The sequence below is a fragment of the Pristiophorus japonicus genome, unplaced genomic scaffold (assembly GCF_044704955.1).
Source record: "Pristiophorus japonicus isolate sPriJap1 unplaced genomic scaffold, sPriJap1.hap1 HAP1_SCAFFOLD_160, whole genome shotgun sequence".
NCBI lineage: Eukaryota > Metazoa > Chordata > Chondrichthyes > Pristiophoridae > Pristiophorus > Pristiophorus japonicus.
Genome location: NW_027251278.1, coordinates 1,063,239 through 1,086,350, shown reverse-complemented (window position 1 = coordinate 1,086,350; position 23,112 = coordinate 1,063,239). Strand labels below are relative to the sequence as shown.

General features: G+C 54.6%; 2 protein-coding genes across 2 annotated transcripts in view; one reads left to right on the top strand and one right to left on the bottom strand.

Annotated features, from left to right (window-relative positions):
* Positions 1–23,112, top strand: part of mrpl2 (mitochondrial ribosomal protein L2) — a 134,234-nt gene that overhangs the window by 2,010 nt on the left and 109,112 nt on the right. The gene's annotated exons all lie outside the window — the stretch shown is intronic.
* On the bottom strand, positions 1,867–11,080 carry LOC139243092 (kinesin light chain 2-like). Its single transcript, XM_070870694.1, has 3 exons — positions 10,786–11,080; positions 10,136–10,193; positions 1,867–7,186 (listed from the first exon to the last, which is right to left on the bottom strand). The coding sequence occupies exons 1-3, from the start codon at positions 10,953–10,955 to the stop codon at positions 7,097–7,099; spliced, it is 318 nt and encodes a 105-aa protein (XP_070726795.1). The 5' UTR covers positions 10,956–11,080; the 3' UTR covers positions 1,867–7,096.

The window sequence follows — 23,112 nt, the reverse complement described above, 5'->3', positions numbered from 1 at the left end:
ATGTGTATTCCCTTGCCTTGTTGGCCCTCCCCAAATGCATTACCTCACACTTCTCCAGATTGAATTCCATTTGCCACTGTTCTGCCCACCTGACCAGTACATTGATATCTTCCTGCAGTCCGCAGCTTTCTTCTTCATTATCAACCACACAGCCGGTTTTAGTATCATTTTTAATCATAATCCTACATTGAAGTCTAAAATTATTGATGTATATCACAAAGAGCAAGGGACCCAGCACTGAGCCCTGCGGGACCCCACTGGATACAGCCTTCCAGTCACAAAAACACCCATCGACCATTACCCTCTGCTTCCTGCCTCTGAGCCAATTTTAGATCCAACTTGCCACTTTGCCCTGGATCCCATGGGCTTTTTCTTTCTTGACCAGTCTGCCATGTGGGATCTTGTCAAGGGCCTTGCTAAAATCCATATGCACTACATCATACGCACTGCCCTCATCAACCCTCCTGGTTACCTTCTCAAAAAATTCAGTCAAGTTAGTCAGACAAACTTCCCCATACAAAAGGTTAATTAATCCGTGCCTTTCTAAATGACGATTAACCCTGTCCCTTTCCCTTCTCCTCATCCTTGAATGCCTCCCACTGATTTTCCATCAAGTAACTGTTTCCAGTCCACTTTGGCCAAATCATATCTCGGCTTAGTAAAATTAGCTTTCTCCCAATTGAGAACTTTTACTCCTGGTCTATCTTTGTCCTTTTCCATAAGTACGCTAAATCTAAGTGGATTACAATCACAACCACCAAAATGCTCCTCCACTGGTACCCCTTCCACCTACCCAGCTTCATTCCCTGAAACTAAGTCCAGAACCACCCCTCTCTTATTGGGCTGGTCTTCTGATTATTTGGGAGTCTATAGTGCACTCACAACAGTGTGATGCTGATTTCTTGTTCTTCAGTTCAACCAAAATGGCCACATTTGATGATCCATCTAACATTTTATCCCTCGTCACAGCTGGAATTGTTTCTTTAATCAACATTACAATTCCCTTCCTTTTTTATCAACCTATCTCATCTGAAAACCCTGGGTGGGGAGTTTATGGGGTACAGTGCCTGTGTGTGAAAGGGTTGGGTGTTGGATGGGGTACAGTTTGTGTTCGGCAGCCTGAGGAAAAGAGTGTTCGAAGACCAGGCCCTCAAATCTACCACCAAGCTCATGGTCGACAGGGCTGGAGTAATACCCGCCCTCCTGTATGGATCAGAGGCATGGACGTTGTATAGAAGGCACCTCAAGCCGCTGGGGATATATCACCAACGATGTCTCCGCAAGATCCTACAAATCCCCTGGGAGGACAGACGCACCAACATCAGTGTCCTCGCCCAGGCTAACATCCCCAGCATTGAAGCACTGACCACACGCGATCAGCTTCGCTGGGCAGGCCACATAGTTCGCATGCCAGACACGAGACTCCCAAAGCAATTGCTTTATGCGGAGCTCCTTCACGGCAAAGGAGCTAAAGGTGGGCAGTGGAAACGTTACAAGGACACCCTCAAAACCTCCCTGATAAAGTGCGACATCCCCACTGACTGCCTTAAGTGGAGAAAGTCCATCTGGGAGGGCGCTGAGCTCTTCGAATCTCAACACTGCAAGCATGCGGCGACCAAGCGCAGGCAGCAGAAGGTGTGAGTGGTAAATCAGTCCCACCCGCCCCCCCACCCCGGCGAATGTCTGTCCCACCTGTGACAGGGTCTGTGGCTCTTGTATCGGACTGTTCAGCCACCAAAGAACTCAATTTAGGAGTGGAAGCAAGTCCTCCTCGATTCCGAGGGACTGCCTATGATGATGGCAGTGTGTGTGTGAGGGTGGGGGAGTTGTTGCACAGACTGACACGAGATTGAAATACAATCGCAGTTTTCGTTTCAAAATCAATCTTTATTTAAGTAAAACACGTTGAATATTGTATGTGAAGAGCTGATTCGGCAACCAAACCGGTCCGATGGGCGACTGAGGTACATTAAATCGACACGAATACATAGCCTTAAAAATATTTAAATCAAATTCATTCATATGGTTTAAATGTAATAAAAGAGCTGAGATTAACCGTTGTTTTGGGCAATGGGCTGGGAGTATGAGGAATAGGTTCAGCTCACCAAATAGTGTTTAATGAGTGTCTTCTTCACACCAGGCAATGTGTGTTTGAACCTCAATTAGTGTGAAATTAGTGTTTTCTCAGCAGGATCATGTCAAACGCATGCCTGCAAACCAGGGTATCAAGTGTGACCAGCGACTCCGCCCGTGTCAGGCCCTACCCTCACTCAGTCACAGCTCTGTCTGGGGAGACAGCAGGGAGGAGCCGAGAAGTGTGTGATCGAACGAGGGTCCAATTCCTGCCCGTCACCTCTGACAGTACAGGAAAGCTTCCAGTTGGTGACGGCAGTGATCGCGAGATGGCAGCACACACAGCGCAGTGTATCAACTCAGCACACACACACCGTCCCCTCCGAAATTCAGCTTCAGAGTCCCGGGGCGCTCCCTCCGACACAGGCAGACTGGAGAAGCTGCGGGTGATGTCCTTCAAGAAGAGACACTTCATTTAAGGTGATTGACAAAAGAACCAGACGTGAGACGAGAATGTTTTATGCAGCGAGTTGTTGTGATCGGGAACGCGCTGCCTGAAAGGGCGGTGGGAGCAGATTCAATCGTGACTTTCACAAGGGAGTTGGATAAATACTTGAACAGGAAAAATCTGCAGGATTCTGGGGAAAGAGCGGGGGAGTGGGACTGATTGGATCGCTCTGTCACAAAGCCAGCACAGACATGATGCTTGGAGAGTCTATGACAAACACCAGGTAAAGTGGGTTGGGCCAATCCTCAGGCACTGTGAGGACCTTGGGGGCCACATCAGACCGAACACTGACAATCGAAGAGCACATCGAGGGAGCGATCCTCAGTAACTGCACTGCACATCGAGGAGCATTCGGAATAAGGTAGATGAATTAACTGCGCAGGCAGCTATTAACGGATATGATATAATTGGGATTATGGAGACATGGCTCTAGGGTGACCAAGGCTGGGAACTCAACATCCAGGGGTATTCAACATTCAGGAAGGATAGACAGAAAGGAAAAGGAGGCGGGGTGGCATTGCTGGTTAAAGAGGAGATTAATGCAATAGTAGGGAAGGACATTAGCTTGGATGACGTGGAATCTGTATGGGTGGAGCTATGGAACACCAAAGGGCAGAAAACGTTATTGGGAGTTGTGTACAGACCACCAAACAGTAGTAGTGAGGTTGGGGATGCCATCAAACAGGAAATTAGGATCGCGTGCAATAAAGGTACAGCAGTTATCATGGGCAACTTTAATTTACATATTGATTGGGCTAACCAAACTGGTAGCAATACGGTGGAGGAGGATTTCCTGGAGTATATAAGGGATGGTTTTCTAGACCAATGTGTCGAGGAACCAACTGGAGATCAGGCCATCCTAGATTGGGTGATGTGTAATGAGAAGGGACTAATTAGCAATCTTGTTGTGCGAGGCCCCTTGGGGAAGAGTGACCATAATATGGTAGAATTCTTCATTAAGATGGAGAGTGATACAGTCAATTCAGAGACTAGGGTCCTGAACTTAAAAAAAGGTAACTTCGATGGTATGAGACGTGAATTGGCTAGGATAGACTGGCAAATAATACTAAAAGGATTGACGGTGGATAGGCAATGGCAGACATTTAAAGATCACATGGACAAACTTCAACTATTGTACATCCCTGTCTGGCGTAAAAATAAAACGGGGAAGGTGGCTCAACCGTGGCTAACAAGGGAAATTAGGGATAGTGTTAAGTCCAAGGAAGAGGCATATTAATTGGCCAGAAAAAGCAACAAACCGGAGGACTGGGAGAAATGTAGAATTCAGCAGAGGAAGACAAAGTGTTTAATTAGGAGAGGGGAAAAAGAGTACGAGAGGAAGCTTGCTGGGAACATAAAAACTGACTGCAAAAGCTTCCATAGGTACGTGAAGAGAAAATGATTAGTGAAGACAAATGTAGTTCCCTTACAGTCAGAATCAGGTGAATTTATAATGGGGAACAAAGAAATGGCAGATCAATTGAACAAATACTTTGGTTCTGTCTTCACAAAGGAAGACACAAATAACCTTCCGGAAATACTAGGGGACCGAGAGTCTAGTGAGAAGGAGGAACTGAAGGAAATCCTTATTAGTCAGGAAATTATGTTCAGAAAATTGATGGGATTGATAAATCCCCAGGGCCTGAAAGTCTGCATCTGAGTACTTAAGGAAGTAGCCCTAGAAATAGTGGATGCATTGGTGGTCATTTTCCAACATTCTATAGACTCTGGATCAGTTCCTATGGACTGGAGGGTAGCTAATGTAACCCCACTTTTTAAAAAAGGAGAGAGAGAAAGCGGGTAATTATAGACTGGTTGGCCTGACATCAGTGGTGGGGAAAATGTTGGAATCAATTATTAAAGACGTAATAGTCGCGCATTTGGAAAGCTGTCAGGATCAGTCCAAGTCAGCATGGATTTATGAAAGGGAAAATATGCTTGACCAATCTTCTAGAATTTTTTGAGGATGTAACGAGTCGAGTGGACAAGGGAGAACCAGTGGATGTGGTGTATTTGGACTTTCAAAAGGCTTTTGACAAGGTCCCACACAAGAGATTGGTGTGCAAAATCAAAGCTCATGGTATTGGGGGTAATATACTGACGTGGATAGAGAACTGGTTGGCAGACAGGAAGCAGAGAGTCGGGATAAATGGGTTCTTTTCAGAATGGCAGGCAGTGACTAGTGGAGAAAGTGCATCCAGGAGGGCGTTGAGTTATTCGAATTTCAACGCAAAGAGCGTGAAGAGGCCAAGCACAGGCAGCGGAAGGAGCGCGCGGCAAACCAGCCCCACCGACCCCCTCCCTCGACGAATGTCTGTCCCACCTGTGACAGGGTCTGTGGCTCTCTTATCGGACTGTTCAGCCATCAAAGAACTCACTTAGTGAGTGGAAGCAAGTCTTCCTCGATTCCGAGGGTCTGCCTATGATGATGACCGCAGGGCTCAGTGCTGGGACCCCAGCTCTTTACAATATACATTAATGATTTAGATGAAGAAATTGAATGTAATATCTCCAGGTTTGCGGATGACACTAAGCTGGGTGGCGGTGTGAGCTGTGAGGAGGACGCTAAGAGGCTGCAGGGTGACTTGGACAGGTTAGGTGAGTGGGAAAATGCATGGCAGATGCAGTATGTGGATAAATGTGAGGTTATCCACTTTGGGGGCAAAAACAGGAAGACAGAATATTATCTGAATGGTAACAGATTAGGAAAAGGGGAGGTGCAACGAGACCTGGGTGTCATGGTTCATCAGTCATTGAAAGTTGGCATGCAGGTTCAGCAGGCGGTGAAGAAGGCAAATGGTATGTTGGCCTTCATAGCGAGGGGATTTGAGTATAGGAGCAGGGAGGTCTTACTGCAGTTGTACAGGGCCTTGGTGAGGCCTCACCTGGAATATTGTGTTCAGTTTTGGTCTCCTAATCCGAGGAAGGACGTTCTTGCTATTGAGGGAGTGCAGCGAAGGGTCACCAGACTGATTCTAGGGATGGCTGGACTGACCTATGAAGAAAGACAGGATCGAATGGGCCTGTATTCACTGGAGTTTCGAAGGATGAGAGGGAATCTCATAAAAACATATAAAATTCTGACGGGTTTAGACAGGTTAGATGCAGGAAGAATGTTCCCGATGTTGGGGAAGTCCAGAACCAGGGGTCACAGTCTAAGGATAAGGGGTAAGCCATTTAGGACCGAGATGAGGAGAAACTTCTTCACTCAGAGAGTTGTTAACCTGTGGAATTCCCTACCGCAGAGATTTGTTGAGGCCAGTTCATTGGATATATTCAAGAGGGAGTTAGATATGGCTCTTACGGCTAAAGGGATCAAGGGGTATGGAGAGAAAGCAGGAAAGGGGTACTGAGGGAATGATCAGCCATGATCTTATTGAATGGTGGTGCAGGCTCGAAGGGCCGAATGGCCTACTCCTGCACCTATTTTTTATGTTTCTAAGGGCCGTGGGCAAGGCTGTCCCGCCCTGCTCCTCAGTTACAGAGCGCGACGGGGAGGAGGGAGGAGGGGGGGTGCGGTGCGGGGGGGGGGGGGGGCGCACTCGAGACACACGCGCTCCATTGATACTCAACACAATCGCTCCTGTCGGATCGTCACGGGGAATTAGAAACCGACTCCTCCACTGCCCCACGGGACCGTACCATCAGCGCGGGGGCAGTGGGGGGCACCGTAACATCAGCGCGGGGGCAGTGGGGGGCACCGTACCATCAGCGTGGGGGCAGTGGGGGGGGGGGGGGCCGTACCATCAGCGCGGGGGCAGTGGGGGGGGCCGTACCATCAGTGGGGGGGCCATACCATCAACGCGGGGGCAGTGGGGGGAACCGTACCATCAGCGCAGGGGCAGTGCGATCTCACTGGACTGTACCATCAGCGCGGGGGCAGTGCGATCCCAAGGGACTGTACCATCAGCGCGGGGGGACTGTACTATCAGCACGGGGGCTGGGGGGGGGGGGGGGGAGGGGGACTGTACCATCAGCGCGGGGGTGGGGGGGGAAGACACATGTTCGCCCTTGCTTGTGCCCGCCTTGCTCACGCCCGTCACCGCTCACGCCTGCCTTACTCGTGCCTGTCTCTGCCCACACTTCTCACACCAGTCCCAGTCACTGCTCACACCTGCCCTTGCTCGCGCCTGCCCTCTTGCGCCTGCCCTGGGCACACTTGTCCCTGTTCATGCCTGTCACTACACAGATGTCCCTGGTCACAGCTGACCCTGGTTACGTGGTCTGATCCCGCCTGGTCACAAGAAGCACTCTGGATGGGGTGCGAGAGAGAGAGAGTGAGCCCGAGCTATGCTCGAAAAGCTGGGGACTGGTGCCCACCCTGGCAGAAAGTGAGTGGAATTACTCACATGCTGATAGACAAACAAGTACTGTACGTAGTTAAGTTGAATGTGTATTGGGAGAAGAAGCCAGCACCACAGATAAATCAGGACTCAGAGGCGGCAGCAAATCAGAAAGTGACGGACTCCACATCCCTCGCTGCCGGGTCAGGTGGTCCTCGCGTTCCGGAAGCTTCTAGTTCTGCCCCAGGAGAGACGAGCGGTGAGAAAGGTCCACGTTACTGGCACTCAAACCCCTCGACTCCGCCAGGTTACTCCGAGTGCCCTACAGGAAAACCAGGAGAAACACACAGCTCACTGCTCCGCATTGAAGGAGACACGATCACACAGAACATCAGAAATCGGAGCAGGAGTTGGGCCTACGGCCCCTCGAGCCTGCTCCGCCAGTCAATGAGATCATGGCTAATCGTCAACCTCAACTCCACCTATCTCAACCTTGAATATACCACAACCTTTTGGGATAGAGAATTCTAAAGATTCACAACCCTCTGAGTGAAGAAATTCTTCCCCATCTTGGTCTTAAATCGCGGCCCCTTATCCTGAGACTGTGACCCCTGGTTCTGGACTCTCCAGCCCAGGGGAAACATCCTCCCAGCATCTACCCTGTCAGAATCTGGTACGTTTCATTGAGATCACCTCTCATTCTTCTAAACTCCAGAGAGTATCGGCCCAATCTACTCAATCTCTCCTCATAGGACAACCCTCTCATCCCAGGAATCAGTCTGGTGAACCTTTGTTGTACCGCCTCCAAGGCAAGTATATCCTTCCTTAGATACGGAGACTCAAACTGTACGCAGTACTCCAGGTGTGGTCTCACCAGGGCCCTGTACAGTTGTAGCAAGACTTCTTTACTGTTACACTCCAACCATTCCAACATTCCATTTGCCTTCCTAATTGCTTGCTGCACCTTTATGTTAACATAAGAAATAGGAGCAAGACTCGGCCATTCGGTCCCTCGAACCTGCTCCGTCATTTAATAAGATCATGGCTGATCTGATCTTGGGCTCAGCTCCACTTCCCTGCCCACTCCCCATAACCCTTGTCTCCCTTATCGTTCAAAAATCTGTCTATCTCTACCTCAAATATATTCATTGACCCAGCCTCCACAGCTCTCTGGGGCAGAGAATTCAAAAGATTCACGACCCTCAGAGAAGAAATTCCTCCTCATCTCCGTTTTAAATGGGCGGCCCCTTATTCTGATACTATACCCCCTAGTTCTAGATTCCCCCATGGGGGGGAAACATCCTCTCTGCATCTACCCTGTCCAGCTCCCTCAGAATATTATGTGTTTCAATCAGATCACCTCTCATTCTTCTAAACTCCAATGGGTATAGGCCCAACCTACTCAACCTATCTTCATAAGACAACCGCTTCATCTCCAGAATCAACCTCATGAACCTTCTCTGAACTGCCTCCAAAGCAAGTATATCCCTACTTGCTGTACCTGCATACTAACTTTTTGTGTTTTGTGTAGAGGACCCCCAGATCCCGCTGTACCGCAGCATTTTGTAATCGCTCCCCATTTAAATAATAATCTGCTTTTTTATTTTTCCTACCAAACTGGATAACCTCACATTTTTCCACATTATAGCCCATCTGCCAAATTTTTGCCCACTCACCTAACCTGTCTATATCCCTTTGCAGATTCTGTGTGTCCTCTTCACAGCTTGCTTTCCTGCCTATCTTTGTATCGTCAGCAAATCTGGCTACATTGCACTCGGTCCCTTCATCCGAGTCATTAATATAGATTGTAAATAGTTGCGGCCCCAGCATTTTCCTGTGTTTCCTGTAGAAGGACACCCAAATCTCTCTGAGCATTTAATCGTTTCTCAGCAGTTAAAAAATGCTTTCCATTCTTACCACCAAAGTGGATAACCTCCCATTTGCCCACATTAGACTCCCTCTGCCGCCTTATTGCCCACTCACTTAGTCTGTCTATATACTTTTGGAGGTTCTTTGGGCTAGAAACTTGCTCGGATACCGTACCTCGCGATGGTCAGAACGGGTGGCAAAGGGCCGGCAGCCACAAGCGCGGTGTACAACGCCCCCCGGTATCGACCCACAATCAAAATTGGTTTTGCTCTGAACCTGTAGTGACCCCGCCAGAGAAAGCTGGCGTGCAGCGCTGTCCCGGCGTCGGTGGGGAAGGAATGGCTGCAGGAGGCAAGTGCGATTGTTGTCATGTTTTTGCGATTTAACTTCATTTGGGGCGAGTAATGTATCGGGAATTTTGTGTTTTTTTGTCCCGATTTTTTGCTGTTGCAGGGAGGCCTCCGATTGGTTGCTATGAAGCCGGCTCCTTAGCTCGGGATATTCAGTTGTACAGCGGCCTAGCGCGTGGAACGTTTCCCTTCGCGCTCCACTCCGCTGTCAGGGCACAACCGCTGAATTTGTTGGCTGCCGACGCAAACCATTTCCCAGTGCGGAATTTATCTACCGCCCAACATTAATGCCTTGGAAAAACATGTACCTAATTTCCAGCCCCTGATGTCCTCCTCACAGCTTACTTTCCCACCTAGTTTTGTATCGTCAGCAAACTTGGATACATTACACTCGGTCCCTTCATCTAAGTCAGTAATATAGATTGTGAATAGCTGGGGCCCCAACACTGATCCCTGCGGCACCCCACTAGTTACAGCCTGCCAACCCGAAAACGACCCGGTTATCCCTCCTCGCTGCTTTCTGTCCATTAACCAATCCTCAATCCATGCTAGTATATTACCTCCAACCCCGTGAGCCCTAAACCAATGTAACAACCTTTTGTGAGGGACCTTATCAAATGCCTTTTGAAAATCCAAATATACTACATCCACTGGTTCCCCTGAAATATGAAAGTGTGTGTGTGTGAGAATGAGCGTGTCCCTGTCCTTCTGTCCCCCCCCCATATCTCCCTTTTTCATCCCCCCCCATATCCCCCTCTCTCTGTCCCCACCCTCATATTCCACTCTCTGTTCCCTCCCCCATATCTCCCTCTCGGTTACCTCTCCCTTCCCGCACCCTTTCTCTCTCTCCCTCTCTGCACCCTTTCTCCCTCTCCCTGTCGGCCCCCCCTTTGTTTCTCTCTCTCTGCCCCTGTCCTGTTCTCTTCGTCCCTCTATATATTTTTCCTCTCTAAAGTTCTCTCTCTATTTTACTGATTTTTGGTTGTGAGCTTGTCACTCAGTCATGCTCAGTCCTGCCCAGGTCAGTGTGTCCAGCTGGCCTCTGACCTTACCTGGAACGTTTCATCGCCAGTCCGATTGAGGTAATTCAGAGAGGCTGCTCGCTTCATACTGAAAGAGAGAGAGTAATAGTCACACTCCAAGAGTAACAGGCACCCCCAGAGAGGGGAATACGCCCCATTTACCCCAGAGAGGGGAATACCCCCCATTTACCCCAGAGAGGGGAATAACCCCCCCCCAATTACCCCAGAGAGGGGAATAACCCCCCATTTATCCCAGTGAGGGGAATACCCCCATTTATCCCAGTGAGGGGAATAACCCCCCATTCCCCCAGTGAGGGAGGAACCTCTCATTCCCCCAGCGAGGGAGGACCCCCCCATTCCCCCAGCGAGGGGGTAAATCCCCCCATTCCCCCAGCGAGGGAGGACCCCCCATTCCCCCAGCGAGGGGGTAAATCCCCCCCATTCTCCCAGCGAGGGGGTAAATCCCCCCATTCCCCCAGCGAGGGGGGACCCTCCCCATTCCCCCAGTGAGGGGGTAAATCCCCCTAGTGAGGAACCTCCCCCCCCCCCATTCCCCCAGTGAGGGGGTAAATCCCCCTAGTGAGGGAGGAACCTCCCATTCCCCCAGTGAGGGGGGGACTCCCCCCCCCCCCCCATTCCCCCAGCGAGGGGGTAAATCCCCCCATCTTGCGAGGCCGTACCTGGAGTTTTTGGGCTCCGGGGGCACGTTCCCTTGCAGTTTCTTGACCAGCATCTCACTGCTGCGTTTCAGAACCTCACGGATTTTGCCAAAGGAGCCGCTCCGTCGCAGAGCCCCGCTACCATCCTGGGGGGTGAGGAAAGGTGGAGAAACAGTCAAAGGCAGCACCATCGAAGCTCTATCACCCCCCCCGGCCCACACCCCAGGAACACCTCACACACACACTGCAGCTCTCTGGGAAACGAGGCCCGGACAGCCACTGAACGATGTTTCCACCAGCACCACTGCAGGGTCTTCATTTTTCCTCTGAATCACTGGCAAGGCCGGCAATTATAGAATGACACAACACAGGAGGCCATTGGGCCCATCGAGCCTGTGCCAGCACTGTGCCAGAGCGATGCAATCAGTCCCACTCCCTGGTTCTTTCCCCACAACCCGGCAAATTGTCCCTCCCAGTATTTATCCAGTCACTTGAATCCACTCCTTTCAGGCAGCGTGTTCTCGATCACAACAACTCACCGCGTACAAATGTGTGTCCTCGTGTTGCCTCTGACTCTTTTGCCAATCACCTTAAATCTGCGTCCTCTGGTTACTGGCCCTTCTGCCACCGTTCTCTATCAAAACCCCTCATGATTGTGAACACCTCGATCAAATCTCCTCTCAACCTTCTCTGCTCCAAGGAGAACAACCCCAGCTTCTCCAGTCTATCCCCGTCACTGAAGTCCCTCATCCCTGGAATCATTCTCGTCAATCTTCTCTGCTCCCTCTCCAAGGCCTTCACATCCTTCCTAAAGTGCGGGGCCCAGAATTGGACACAATACTCCAGTTATGGCTGAACCAGTGTTTTATACAGGTTTAGCATAGCTTCCTTGCTTTGGTATTCTGACCCTCTATTAATAAAGCCCAAGAGACCATGTACTTTGTAACAATCTCCTCAACCTGTCCTGCCACCTTCAAAGATTTGTGTACACATACCCCCAGGTCTCTCTGTTCCAGCACCAGTTAGTTTCTCTCGCCTCTCCTCCTCCTTCCTACCAAAATGAATCACCTCATATTTCTCTGTTAGATTTCCTCTGCTACATGCCTGCCCAATTCACCAGTCTGTCTATGCCATCCTGAAGTCTGTGTTCTTTCAACATTTGTTCCTGGGATGTGGCGTCGCTGGCAAGGCCGGCGTTTATTGCCCATCCCTAATTGCCCCTTGAGAAGGTGGTGGTGAGCCGCCTTCTTGAACCGCTGCAGTCCGTGTGGTGAAGGTGCTCCCACAGTGCTGTTGGGGAGGGAGTTCCAGGATTGTGACCCAGCGACGATGAAATCGGTCACTATCCACCTCAGTGTTCACCACATTTCCCAGTTTTGCAATGTTGCCCTTTCTACCCAAGTCCGGGTTATTAATATACATTGAAAAGAGGTGGTCCTAATATTGACCCCTGGGGGCAACACTATCACCCCCTCTAGTCTGAGAAACAACCGATCACCACGACTCTCTGCTTTCTGTATCGTAGCTGTTACACATCCACAGTCCTGTGGGCTGCGGGCAATGGTGAGAAGGTGGTGGGTCACTGGGGTTGAGGCTGTTGGGTGGGGCGAGGGTTGGAGAGCGGGTCACTGTACTAAAGACACCATCATTGAGTGAATCAACATTCTGCTTCACTGTGCGCTGGGCAGGGCGAGAGTGAGGTTCGGGGTCCGGGGAGGGGAGGCTGTGATTTGTGGGTCAGTGAGGTTGAAGCACGAGTTTGTGGTTTGAGGGCTGGTCACTGGCTGGTATTTACGGCACCGGTTGTACAACAACCGACCCCATCACCATCAGCTCCTGTTTCTGATCCTCCTCCCAATCTGGCGACATGGGTTCAGGCCCATAAGTCCCGGACTCTCTCCTACAAGAACGTAAGAAATAGCAGAAGTCGGCCACATGGCCCCTCGAGCCTGCTCTGCCATTCCCAGGGCTGATCTTCAGCTCAGCCCCACCTGCCTGCACTGTCCCCATATCCCTGGATTCCCTGAGAGTCCACAAATCTATCGCTGAGACACTGAGCATCCACAAGCCTCTGGGCAGAGAATTCCAGATTTACAACCCTCTGAGTGAAGAAGTTCCTCCTCATCTCCGTCTTAAATGGCCGACCTTTATCCTGAGACTGTGACCCCTGGTTCTAGACTCCCCAGCCCGGGGGAAACATCCTCTCAGCATCTACTCTGTCAATCTCCCTCAGAATCTTTAGTTTCAATGTCCCCCAGGCCCCTCTCCCCTGGGCCGGACCGGGTCGCCCCCCGCTCCAGGCTGTTCACCCAGGGGCCCCCCCGGTCTCCTCCGGTCTCCTCCGCTCCAGGCCTGTCCCCTGACACCCCTCCCCCGGCCCCCTCCGCCATCCTCTCCAGGCCCCCCCTCTCCCCAGGGGCCCCTCTCCCGTCCCCAGGACCTGGGCCCCTCTTCCCCCGTCCCCTCCGGGCCTGTTCCCCTGGGGCCCCTCTCCCGGTCCCCAGGGCCTGGGTCCCTCTTCCCCCGGGGCCCCTCTCCCGGTCCCCAGGGCCTGGGCTCCTCTTCCCCCGCCTCCCCCGGGGCTCCTCTCCCGGTCCCCAGGGCCTGGGCTCCTCTTCCCCCGCCCCCTCCGAGCCTGTCCCCCCGGGGCCCCTCTCCTGTCCCCAGGACTTGGGCCCCCCTCCTCATCCCCTCCAGGCCTGTACCCCCAGGCCCCTCTCCTCTCCCCTGGAAACCCCCCCCCCCCCCCCCCCGTCCATCTCCTCCAGGCCTGTCCCCCCCCCAGGGCTCCTCTCCTGTCCCTCAGGGCCAGGCCCCTCTCTGCGATATTGAAATTTACGGAGCGGGGGATATGCAAGAAACAGCGAATGGTACAATAAAGAGGAGAGGAGACAGAGCTCGCCAGTCGCGATACCTTTTATTTCAGATCTAGGTTATTACAGCAAGTGAAAAATTAAGCATACACACCACATACACGTCGGAAAAAGGTCAAAGAGGGGAACAAATCATGCCCACGGCCACAGGCAGAGAGAGTGCTAGAGACAGACAGAGAGAGTCAGTGAGCGAGAGAGACAGAGAGAGAGAGAGAGTGAGCGAGAGAGACAGTGAGAGAGAGGGATACGAGAGGCCCATCATTTACCAGTGTTCCTCTGGCCACTGCAGGTGGAGCTGAAAGGGGAAACAGGAGGGACTGTGCCTTTAACTCTGGCTGTAACATCTGTTCACATCAGACTGGTCATTCCCAGTGTAACTGGACACAGGCCCAGCGGTCAGAGAATCCAGGCTGAGCCGGTGTGTCGGCTGAGAGTGAGGCCCCCCACAGTCCACAGGCTGGGAGCTGGGTGGGGGAGGGGGGCCTGTTAGCCAGGGGATGGGGGACAGGGTTGGCAGCCCTGTGGAGAGGGTGGGATCTGTCTCTGCTGTGCACACTGATCGACTCACAAACTTACACCATTGGAAATGCGTACTGGAGAGAACAGTTAAATGTAAACCACCAGGCAAGGAAGCAATCGGAGCAGCAGCGATACATTCTCATCGGCCTTCAGAAACCGGTGGCCTTACCCCTCCCACTCACCCCCTAGCACCCATCTCTCCTCCCCTTGTCACTGTCGCCCATTTCCCCCCTCCCCCCACCCTCAAACACTGGATCGCGGGGAGGCAGTTCCGTGTGCACCTCATGCCCTCCTTGCTCAAGTGGTCACTCCTCCCATGGGTCACAAGGTGGATAGCTATTGGGCCGTGAGGGGCGGCAGGCAGCAATGTGCATTGTGGTTGTACAGCGGAGGCTGGCTCTCTTTATCCTGCTGTTCGGGGAAAAGCAATACACAAAACAAGTCTAGGGTCGGGGCGAGCCACCTTTCGCAGAATTAGGTCAGTGCTGGTCTTTCACAAGTTAAATTGCATCAGAATTCACACTCAAGAGTTCATCTGGGGTTCAGAAGTAAACGACTCAACAACCAGCCCGGCCGATGTTCAGACCATTGTCTACCTGACTTATCATAGAACAGTTACAGCACAGAAGGAGGCCATTCGGCCCTTCGAATGATCAGCCATGATCTTATTAAATGGCAGTGCAGGGTCGAAGGGCAGAATGGCCTACTCCTGCACCTAATTTTTATGTTTCTATGAGTCCATGCTGGCTCTCTGCAAGAGCACTTCAGCTAGTCCCACTTCCCCTCCCTTTAGGTTATGAGGTATTGGAGAGAGGAGGGCCCTGGGGGGGTCTCGGACATCTTAAAACTTACCACTAGTTACTTGCTGGACGTTTCTGCTTCTGTGTAATTGTGTGTGTAAATAAATTGGCCTGTTAGTTTTAACCTGAACAGGACACTGACTATGTAACATTTACCACTCAGAGTGGAGAGTAGGCAGTTCACGGGCTTTCACACTGGAGTGTGATTACTACTGTCGACACAAGAACTCGCATTTATATAACACCTTTCACAACCTCAGGACATCCGAAAGTGCTTTACAGCCAATGAAATACTTTTAGAAGTGTAGTCACCGTGTAATGTGGGAAACGCGACAGCAAATTTGAGCACAGCAAGCTCCCACAAACAGCAATGTGATAATGACCATATAATCTGTTTCATTGATGTTGGTTGAAGGGACAGTGGGGAGAACTCCCCCGCTCTTCTTCAAATAGTAACCATGGGATTGTCTACATCCATCCGACAGGACAGACGGGGCCTCGGTTTAACGTCTCATCCAAAGGATGGCACCTCTGACAGTGCAGCGCTCCCTCAGTACTGCCCCTCCGACAGTGTAGCACTCCCTCAGTACTGCCCCTCCGACAGTGCAGCGCTCCCTCATTACTGCCCCTCCGACAGTGCAGCGCTCCCTCATTACTGCCCCTCCGACAGTGCGGCACTCCCTCAGTACTGCCCCTCCGACAGTGCAGCGCTCCCTCAGTACTGCATTGGAGTGTTAGCCTAGATTGTGTGCTCAAATCTCTGGAGTGGGACTTGACTCCCCGACCTACTGACTCGGGGGTGTGACCCAGCGCCATGGCTTACATCTGACCGTAGCTAGGAATACTCGGTCTCAAACAGGAGGCGAGGTTGGTTGAGCTCTCTAACAGTCCTGCCTGACCCAGTTAGAAATGTTTGCACTGGGGCTGAGGGAATAAAAGCAGCATCAATCGGCAGCGAGAGGACAAACCAGGATCAGCCCCATGTGCAGAGGACCAGACGATGGGAGCCCGTAACTCTGTGCAACACAATGGGGTCTGATCCAACCCAAGCCGACGCCCAATGGGGTTCGAATTGTGAGGAGACCATCATCGGTGGGTGAAGAGATGTACTGAGACCAGACTTCTCCGTCGACCCACCATTGATGGCTATGCTTTCAGCAAGTGATCAAGGCAATGGAATGTTGGCCTTTATTGCAAAGGGGATGGAGTATAAAAGCAGGGAAGTCTTGCGACAGCTATATAGAGTATTGGTGAGGCCACACCTGGAATACTGCGTGCAGTTTTAGTTTCCATATTTACGAAAGGATATACTTGCTTTGGAGGCAGTTCAGAGAAGGTTCACTCGGTTGACTCTGGGGATGAGGGAGTTGACTTATGAGGAAAGGTCGAGTAGGTTGGAATTCAGAAGAATGAGAGGTGATCTTATCGAAACGTAGAAGATTATGAGGGGGCTTGACAAGGTGGATGCAGAGAGGATGTTTCCACTGATGGGGGAGACTAGAACTAGGGGGCATGGTCTTAGAATAAGGGGCCGCCCATTTAAAACAGAGATGAGGAGAAATTTCTTCTCTCAGAGGGTTGTAAATCTGTGGAATTCGCTGCCTCAGAGAGCTGTGGAAGCTGGGACATTGAATAAATTTAAGACAGAAATAGTTTCTTAACCGATAAGGGGATAAGATGATAAGGGGTTATGGGGAGCGGGCGGGGAAGTGGAGCTGAGTCCATGATCGGATCAGCCATGATCGTATTGAATGGCGGAGCAGGCTCGAGGGGCCGTATTGCCTTCTCCGGATCCTATATCTTATGTTCTTATACCTGGGCCCGAAGCTCTGGAATTCCCTCCCTAAATCTCTCCACCTTTAAAACACTCCTTAAAACCTACAAGCTTTTGGTCACCTGTCCGAATGTGGCTCAGTGCCTGACAACACTCCTGGGACGTTTTACAACAGTAAAGGCACTGTATAAATGTAAGTTGTTGTTGTTAAAGCGCTCACTCTGTCTCTGCTGGTGGTTCCATTGAACAGTCCGGACTACAAAGTGATAAGTGACCCACTCTGAGACCTGGTGGTAGGACTGTAGAGACAGAAATGTTAAACAATTGCAGAAAGCCCCGGACCGTAATTTGAGTGGATAGGTAATTAAAATCGGTCTCGAGGCGGCCACGTGCCCGAGGGAGCTCTCCCTGTGCCCTCGCTGCCTGTATTCATTAATTAAAATGCAGCAATTGCCACATGTCTTTGAGATGTTGATAGAGAGCAGCTTGCAGAGGATCAGAAGGAGTCCTTTACAGAGCAATGGAACTGCGGCACAGTTAGGACTGTTGAAACAGTTGAGGTTTTGATTAACTCAAATAATGAAGAACTTCTGATAATTTGCCAACGTTTTGCTGCTGGGTGCTTGCTGTGCGTTTCGGCTTCTGTGTAATTATCTTACTTGTACGTAAATTAGACTAGTAGTTTTAGCCTGAATGTGACAGCCTGAGGATGGGATGATATACCAGCTGGCTTGACCAGGCTCGGGTTCGCACGACTGGGCAAACCTTTGATTGTTAGTATTGTCGTGTACGGTCTCACTCACTCCATGGCTGGGCTTGGAGTTCCCGAGGCACAGTGACAGGGGTTAAGAGGGTTGAGAGACTGCTTGAAAAACAAGGATCCCAGCCGAGCCAGCAGTCGGGGTCACTGGGTGGTGATTGGGAGCAGGAACATAGGCCGATCCCTACCCCCACCTTTCTCCCTAACAGAGTGGTGCGACGGCTAACTGTTGCCCCCGACAGAGGGGAGCTGATGCAGCAGAGCAGGGGCCATAAGCCTCAGTACCACGACGGGTGGTATCCTGGGGAGCCCCTCCAGCTCCGGGACATCACCATGACCAGTCACTGGAGTTTGCACTGGGCCACCAGCCCAGCCCCCAGCCCATGAGGGTTTAAAGCCCAGCTGACCCCCAGGCTCAGAGAGGGGAGGGCAGGCAGCCCACGGGTCTCAGTACCTCCATGCTGGAGAGGCAGCGATGTCGGGATCGCGCTCGCTTGCTGAAGCTCCCCACGGGCGAGAGCCTCCCAACACTCTCCCCCTCCCAGTGAGGAACGGCCCTCTCGGGGGAAGCGAGGGAGGGGGGCTACGGAGGGTCAGAGCAGAAAACAGGCCAGGTTTTAAACCGTGCGGCTCCAGTGGCGTCGCACCACGGGCTATGCTGATGCAAGCATCGTGTGCGGGGGTCCGGGGGTCCGGGAGGGAGGCGCCGGGGGTCCAGGGTCCGGGAGGGAGGCGCCGGGGGTCCGGGAGGGAGGCGCCGGGGGTCCGGGAGGGAGGCGCCGGGGGTCCGGGAGGGAGGCGCCGGGGGTCCGGGAGGGAGGCGCCGGGGGTCCGGGAGGGAGGCGCCGGGGGTCCGGGAGGGAGGCGCCGGGGGTCCGGGGTCCGGGAGGGAGGCGCCGGGGGTCCGGGGTCCGGGAGGGAGGCGCCGGGGGTCCGGGGTCCGGGAGGGAGGCGCCGGGGGTCCGGGGTCCGGGAGGGAGGCGCCGGGGGTCCGGGGTCCGGGAGGGAGGCGCCGGGGGTCCGGGGTCCGGGAGGGAGGCGCCCGGGGTCCGGGAGGGAGGCGCCGGGGGTCCGGGGTCCGGGAGGGAGGCGCCGGGGGTCCGGGGTCCGGGAGGGAGGCGCCGGGGGTCCGGGGTCCGGGAGGGAGGCGCCGGGGGTCCGGGGTCCGGGAGGGAGGCGCCGGGGGTCCGGGGTCCGGGAGGGAGGCGCCGGGGGTCCGGGGTCCGGGAGGGAGGCGCCGGGGGTCCGGGGTCCGGGAGGGAGGCGCCGGGGGTCCGGGGTCCGGGAGGGAGGCGCCGGGGGTCCGGGGTCCGGGAGGGAGGCGCCGGGGGTCCGGGGTCCGGGAGGGAGGCGCCGGGGGTCCGGGGTCCGGGAGGGAGGCGCCGGGGGTCCGGGGTCCGGGAGGGAGGCGCCGGGGGTCCGGGGTCCGGGAGGGAGGCGCCGGGGGTCCGGGGTCCGGGAGGGAGGCGCCGGGGGTCCGGGGTCCGGGAGGGAGGCGCCGGGGGTCCGGGGTCCGGGAGGGAGGCGCCGGGGGTCCGGGGTCCGGGAGGGAGGCGCCGGGGGTCCGGGGTCCGGGAGGGAGGCGCCGGGGGTCCGGGGTCCGGGAGGGAGGCGCCGGGGGTCCGGGGTCCGGGAGGGAGGCGCCGGGGGTCCGGGGTCCGGGAGGGAGGCGCCGGGGGTCCGGGGTCCGGGAGGGAGGCGCCGGGGGTCCGGGGTCCGGGAGGGAGGCGCCGGGGGTCCGGGGTCCGGGAGGGGGGCGCCGGGGGTCGGGAGGGAGGCGCCGGGGGTCCGGGGTCCGGGAGGGAGGCGCCGGGGGTCCAGGGTCCGGGAGGGAGGCGCCGGGGGTCCAGGGTCCGGGAGGGAGGCGCCGGGGGTCCAGGGTCCGGGAGGGAGGCGCCGGGGGTCCAGGGTCCGGGAGGGAGGCGCCGGGGGTCCAGGGTCCGGGAGGGAGGCGCCGGGGGTCCAGGGTCCGGGAGGGAGGCGCCGGGGGTCCAGGGTCCGGGAGGGAGGCGCCGGGGGTCCAGGGTCCGGGAGGGAGGCGCCGGGGGTCCAGGGTCCGGGAGGGAGGCGCCGGGGGTCCAGGGTCCGGGAGGGAGGCGCCGGGGGTCCAGGGTCCGGGAGGGAGGCGCCGGGGGTCCAGGGTCCGGGAGGGAGGCGCCGGGGGTCCAGGGTCCGGGAGGGAGGCGCCGGGGGTCCGGGAGAGGGGCAGGGTGCCGGGGGTCCGGGAGAGGGGCAGGGTGCCGGGGGTCCGGGAGAGGGGCAGGGTGCCGGGGGTCCGGGAGGGATGGAGACTCCGAGGGTCTGGGAGGGAGGCGCCGGGGGTCCAGGGTCCGGGAGGGGGGCAGGGTGCCGGGGGTCCGGGAGGGATGGAGACTCCGAGGGTCTGGGAGGGAGGCGCCGGGGGTCCAGGGTCCGGGAGGGGGGCAGGGTGCCGGGGGTGCAGGGTCCGGGAGGGGGGCAGGGTGCCGGGGGTCCGGGAGGGGGGGCAGGGTGCCGGGGGCCCAGGGTGCCCGGTGTTGAGGGTCCGGGTGTTGAGGAACTGGGTGCTGGAGATCCGGGAGCCGGGGGTCCACAGCAGCTCCCAGTAACAGCAGGCACATAAATAAATAGATCATTCCCGTCATTATTTATAGGCAAAAAACCCACACAAACACATGGAAAACTAGCCAGAAATATCACTTCGACAGCAAGGAGCTTGGCTTGGGAGACGTTACTGAGGGAACAAAGACTTTTAAAGCCAGAGTTTGCAACAGGAGGTATCTAGTTATAAAATTCTTTCTAAAATCCAAAACACCCTTATACTGTCCCATCAAACACTCCCAGGGCAGGTACAGGGGGTTAGATACAGAGTAAAGCTCCCTCTACACTGTCCCATCAAACACTCCCAGGACAGGTACAGCACGGGTTAGATACAGAGTAAAGCTCCCTCTACACTGTCCCATCAAACACTCCCAGGGCAGGTACAGCACGGGTTAGATACAGAGTAAAGCTCCCTCTACACTGTCCCATCAAACACTCCCAGGGCAGGTACAGCACGGGGTTAGATACAGAGTAAAGCTCCCTCGACACTGTCCCATTTCTTTCTCACTCCCCATACTCTAATATCCCACCTATAATAATGATTTATTTTACATGTTTAACCTTAAATTCCTAATGCGCTACAATAATAGAATTAGACGGAGCAAAAGAAGCAGATATTAGGAGGGGAGAAGAAGGTGGATATTTAAAAAGAGGGTCACAGGATGGAGGTTTCGGGAGGATATCCCGAGATTAGTGCCTCGGTGGCTGAATGCACGACCATCAGTGCGGGGCAAAATGACTGCGGGTTGTAGGTCTGGAGGAGAATACAGAGATGAGGAGGTGGGGATGAGGGATGTGATCCAGTGACAATGAAGGGACAGCCATTCTATGTGCAGGTCAGGCTGGTGGGTGACTCAGAGGGGACCTTGGAGATAGTGGTGCTCCGATGCACTTCCTGGCACTGTCCTTCGAGCAGGTCGAGGTCGCGGGTGTGGGAGGTGCTGACGAAGGAAAGTCGTAGTTCTGATACTGAACTGACAACGCAGGAGGCCACAAACTCAGTAAACTGGGTTCTGGCATGAAATCTGCCCCGTGAGCCACAGGTCTGGTTGACTTGGTGTCTTCTGCTGCAGTCCAGCAAGGCAGTCAGCTGGGTAAAGAACCGGGTCTTGTCTGTGTAACCTGCAGCTCGAGAATAAGCTCACGTGTGCACACACACAGAGTCTCACACAGACAGACAGAGACACACAGGCAGTCAGTCACATACACACACAGACAGAGGCACACACACAGACAGACAGGATACACTCTCACTCTGAACCCTACACTCCGACGTCCCACAGGCTCCGTCTCACCGGCTCCTGGAACAATCGCACCCAAAACTTCCCTTTTCACAAATACATTTTACACAAGCAAAACTTTCCATCGGACCGTGTGGAACAAAGAGGCGATATCACTGAGCCGAGCCAGGCCAGACCCCATCAGAACAAACGGGTCAGCCAGGACCAGAAAGGAGAGAGCAGTCCATTCCCCAGACAGTACAAAGGCAGTCTCTTGCAGAAGCCCGGGTTGTGATGAAGCGATGGAGGGTTTGTCAAGTATTCAGCGGAGAGAAGCGGAGAGTCCGTGGGCGGGTTTATTTAAGTAGTGGAGAGGTTCTTGTTGCAGAGAGGCAGGAATGGTAGAGAAGGGGTCGCTGGAGGGGGCCAGCCAGGGAAATCACACACACATCCTCGCTCTGGCTACAGGAGAATCGCTGGCCGCACTAAGCCTGGCAGACAGAAACAAAAAGAGCAAAAGGGGGAGAAACACGTGAATAAAACCCACAAGGCTCAGAAAAAAACACTGCCCCTGCCCCAAAGAGGTGGCAGTGGGCGGAGAGAACAAGGGGGGAGGGGGGGGGGGGAGGGGGGAGAGAGAGAGAGAGAGAGAGAGAGAGAGACAGACAGACATAGGGGTGGGGGAAGAGAGAGCAACGGGGGGGGGGGAGGGGAGGAGGAGGAGGAGGAGGAAAGAGGAGAGAGAGAGAGGAAGGGGGGAGAGAGAGAGAGGGGGGATGGGAAAGGAGAAAGGGGAGAGAGAGAGAGAGGGAGAGGAAACGAGAGAGAGAAAGGGGATGGGAAAGGGGAGAGAGAGAGAGGGAGGGGAGAGAGAGAGAGAGGAAAGGGGAGAGGGAGAGAGAGAGAGAGAGGGGGAGAGAGAGAGAGAGAGAGAGAGAGGGGGGGAGGGGAAAGGAGAGAGAGAGAGAGAGAGAGAGAGAGAGAGAGAGAGAGAGGGGAGGGGACAGGAGAGAGAGAGAGAGAGGGGAGGGGAAAGGAGAGAGAGAGAGAGAGAGGGGGGGAGGGGAAAGGAGAGAGAGAGAGAGAGAGAGAGAGAGAGAGGGAGGGGACAGGAGAGAGAGAGAGGGAGGGGAAAGGAGAGAGAGGGGGGAGGGGAAAGGAGAGAGAGAGAGAGAGAGAGAGGGAAGGGGACAGGAGAGAGAGAGAGAGGGGGGAGGGGAAAGGAGAGAGAGGGGGGAGGGGAAAGGAGAGAGAGAGAGAGAGAGAGGGGGGGGAGGGGAAAGGAGAGCGGAGAGAGAGAGAGAGAGAGAGAGAGAGAGGGAGGGGAGGGGAAAGGAGAGAGAGAGAAAGGGGAGGGGAAAGGAGAGCGGAGAGAGAGAGAGGGGAAAGGAGAGAGAGAGAGAGAGAGAGGGAGGGGGACAGGAGAGAGGAGAGAGAGAGAGAGAGGGGGGGAGGGGAAAGGAGAGAGAGGGGGGAGGGGAAAGGAGAGAGGGGAAAGGAGAGAGAGAGAGAGAGAGAGGGGGGGGAGGGGAAAGGAGAGCGGAGAGAGAGAGAGAGAGAGAGGGAGGGGAGGGAAAGGAGAGAGAGAGAGAGAGGGGAGGGGAAAGGAGAGCGGAGAGAGAGAGAGGGGAAAGGAGAGAGAGAGAGGGGGGAGGGGAAAGGAGAGAGAGAGAGAGAGAGAGAGGGGAGGGGAAAGGAGAGAGGAGAGGGAAAGGAGAGAGAGAGAGAGAGAGAGGAGAGAGAGGGGGAGGGGGACAGGAGAGAGAGAGAGAGAGAGAGAGAGAGAGAGGGGAGGGGAAGGAGAGAGAGAGGAGAGAGGGGA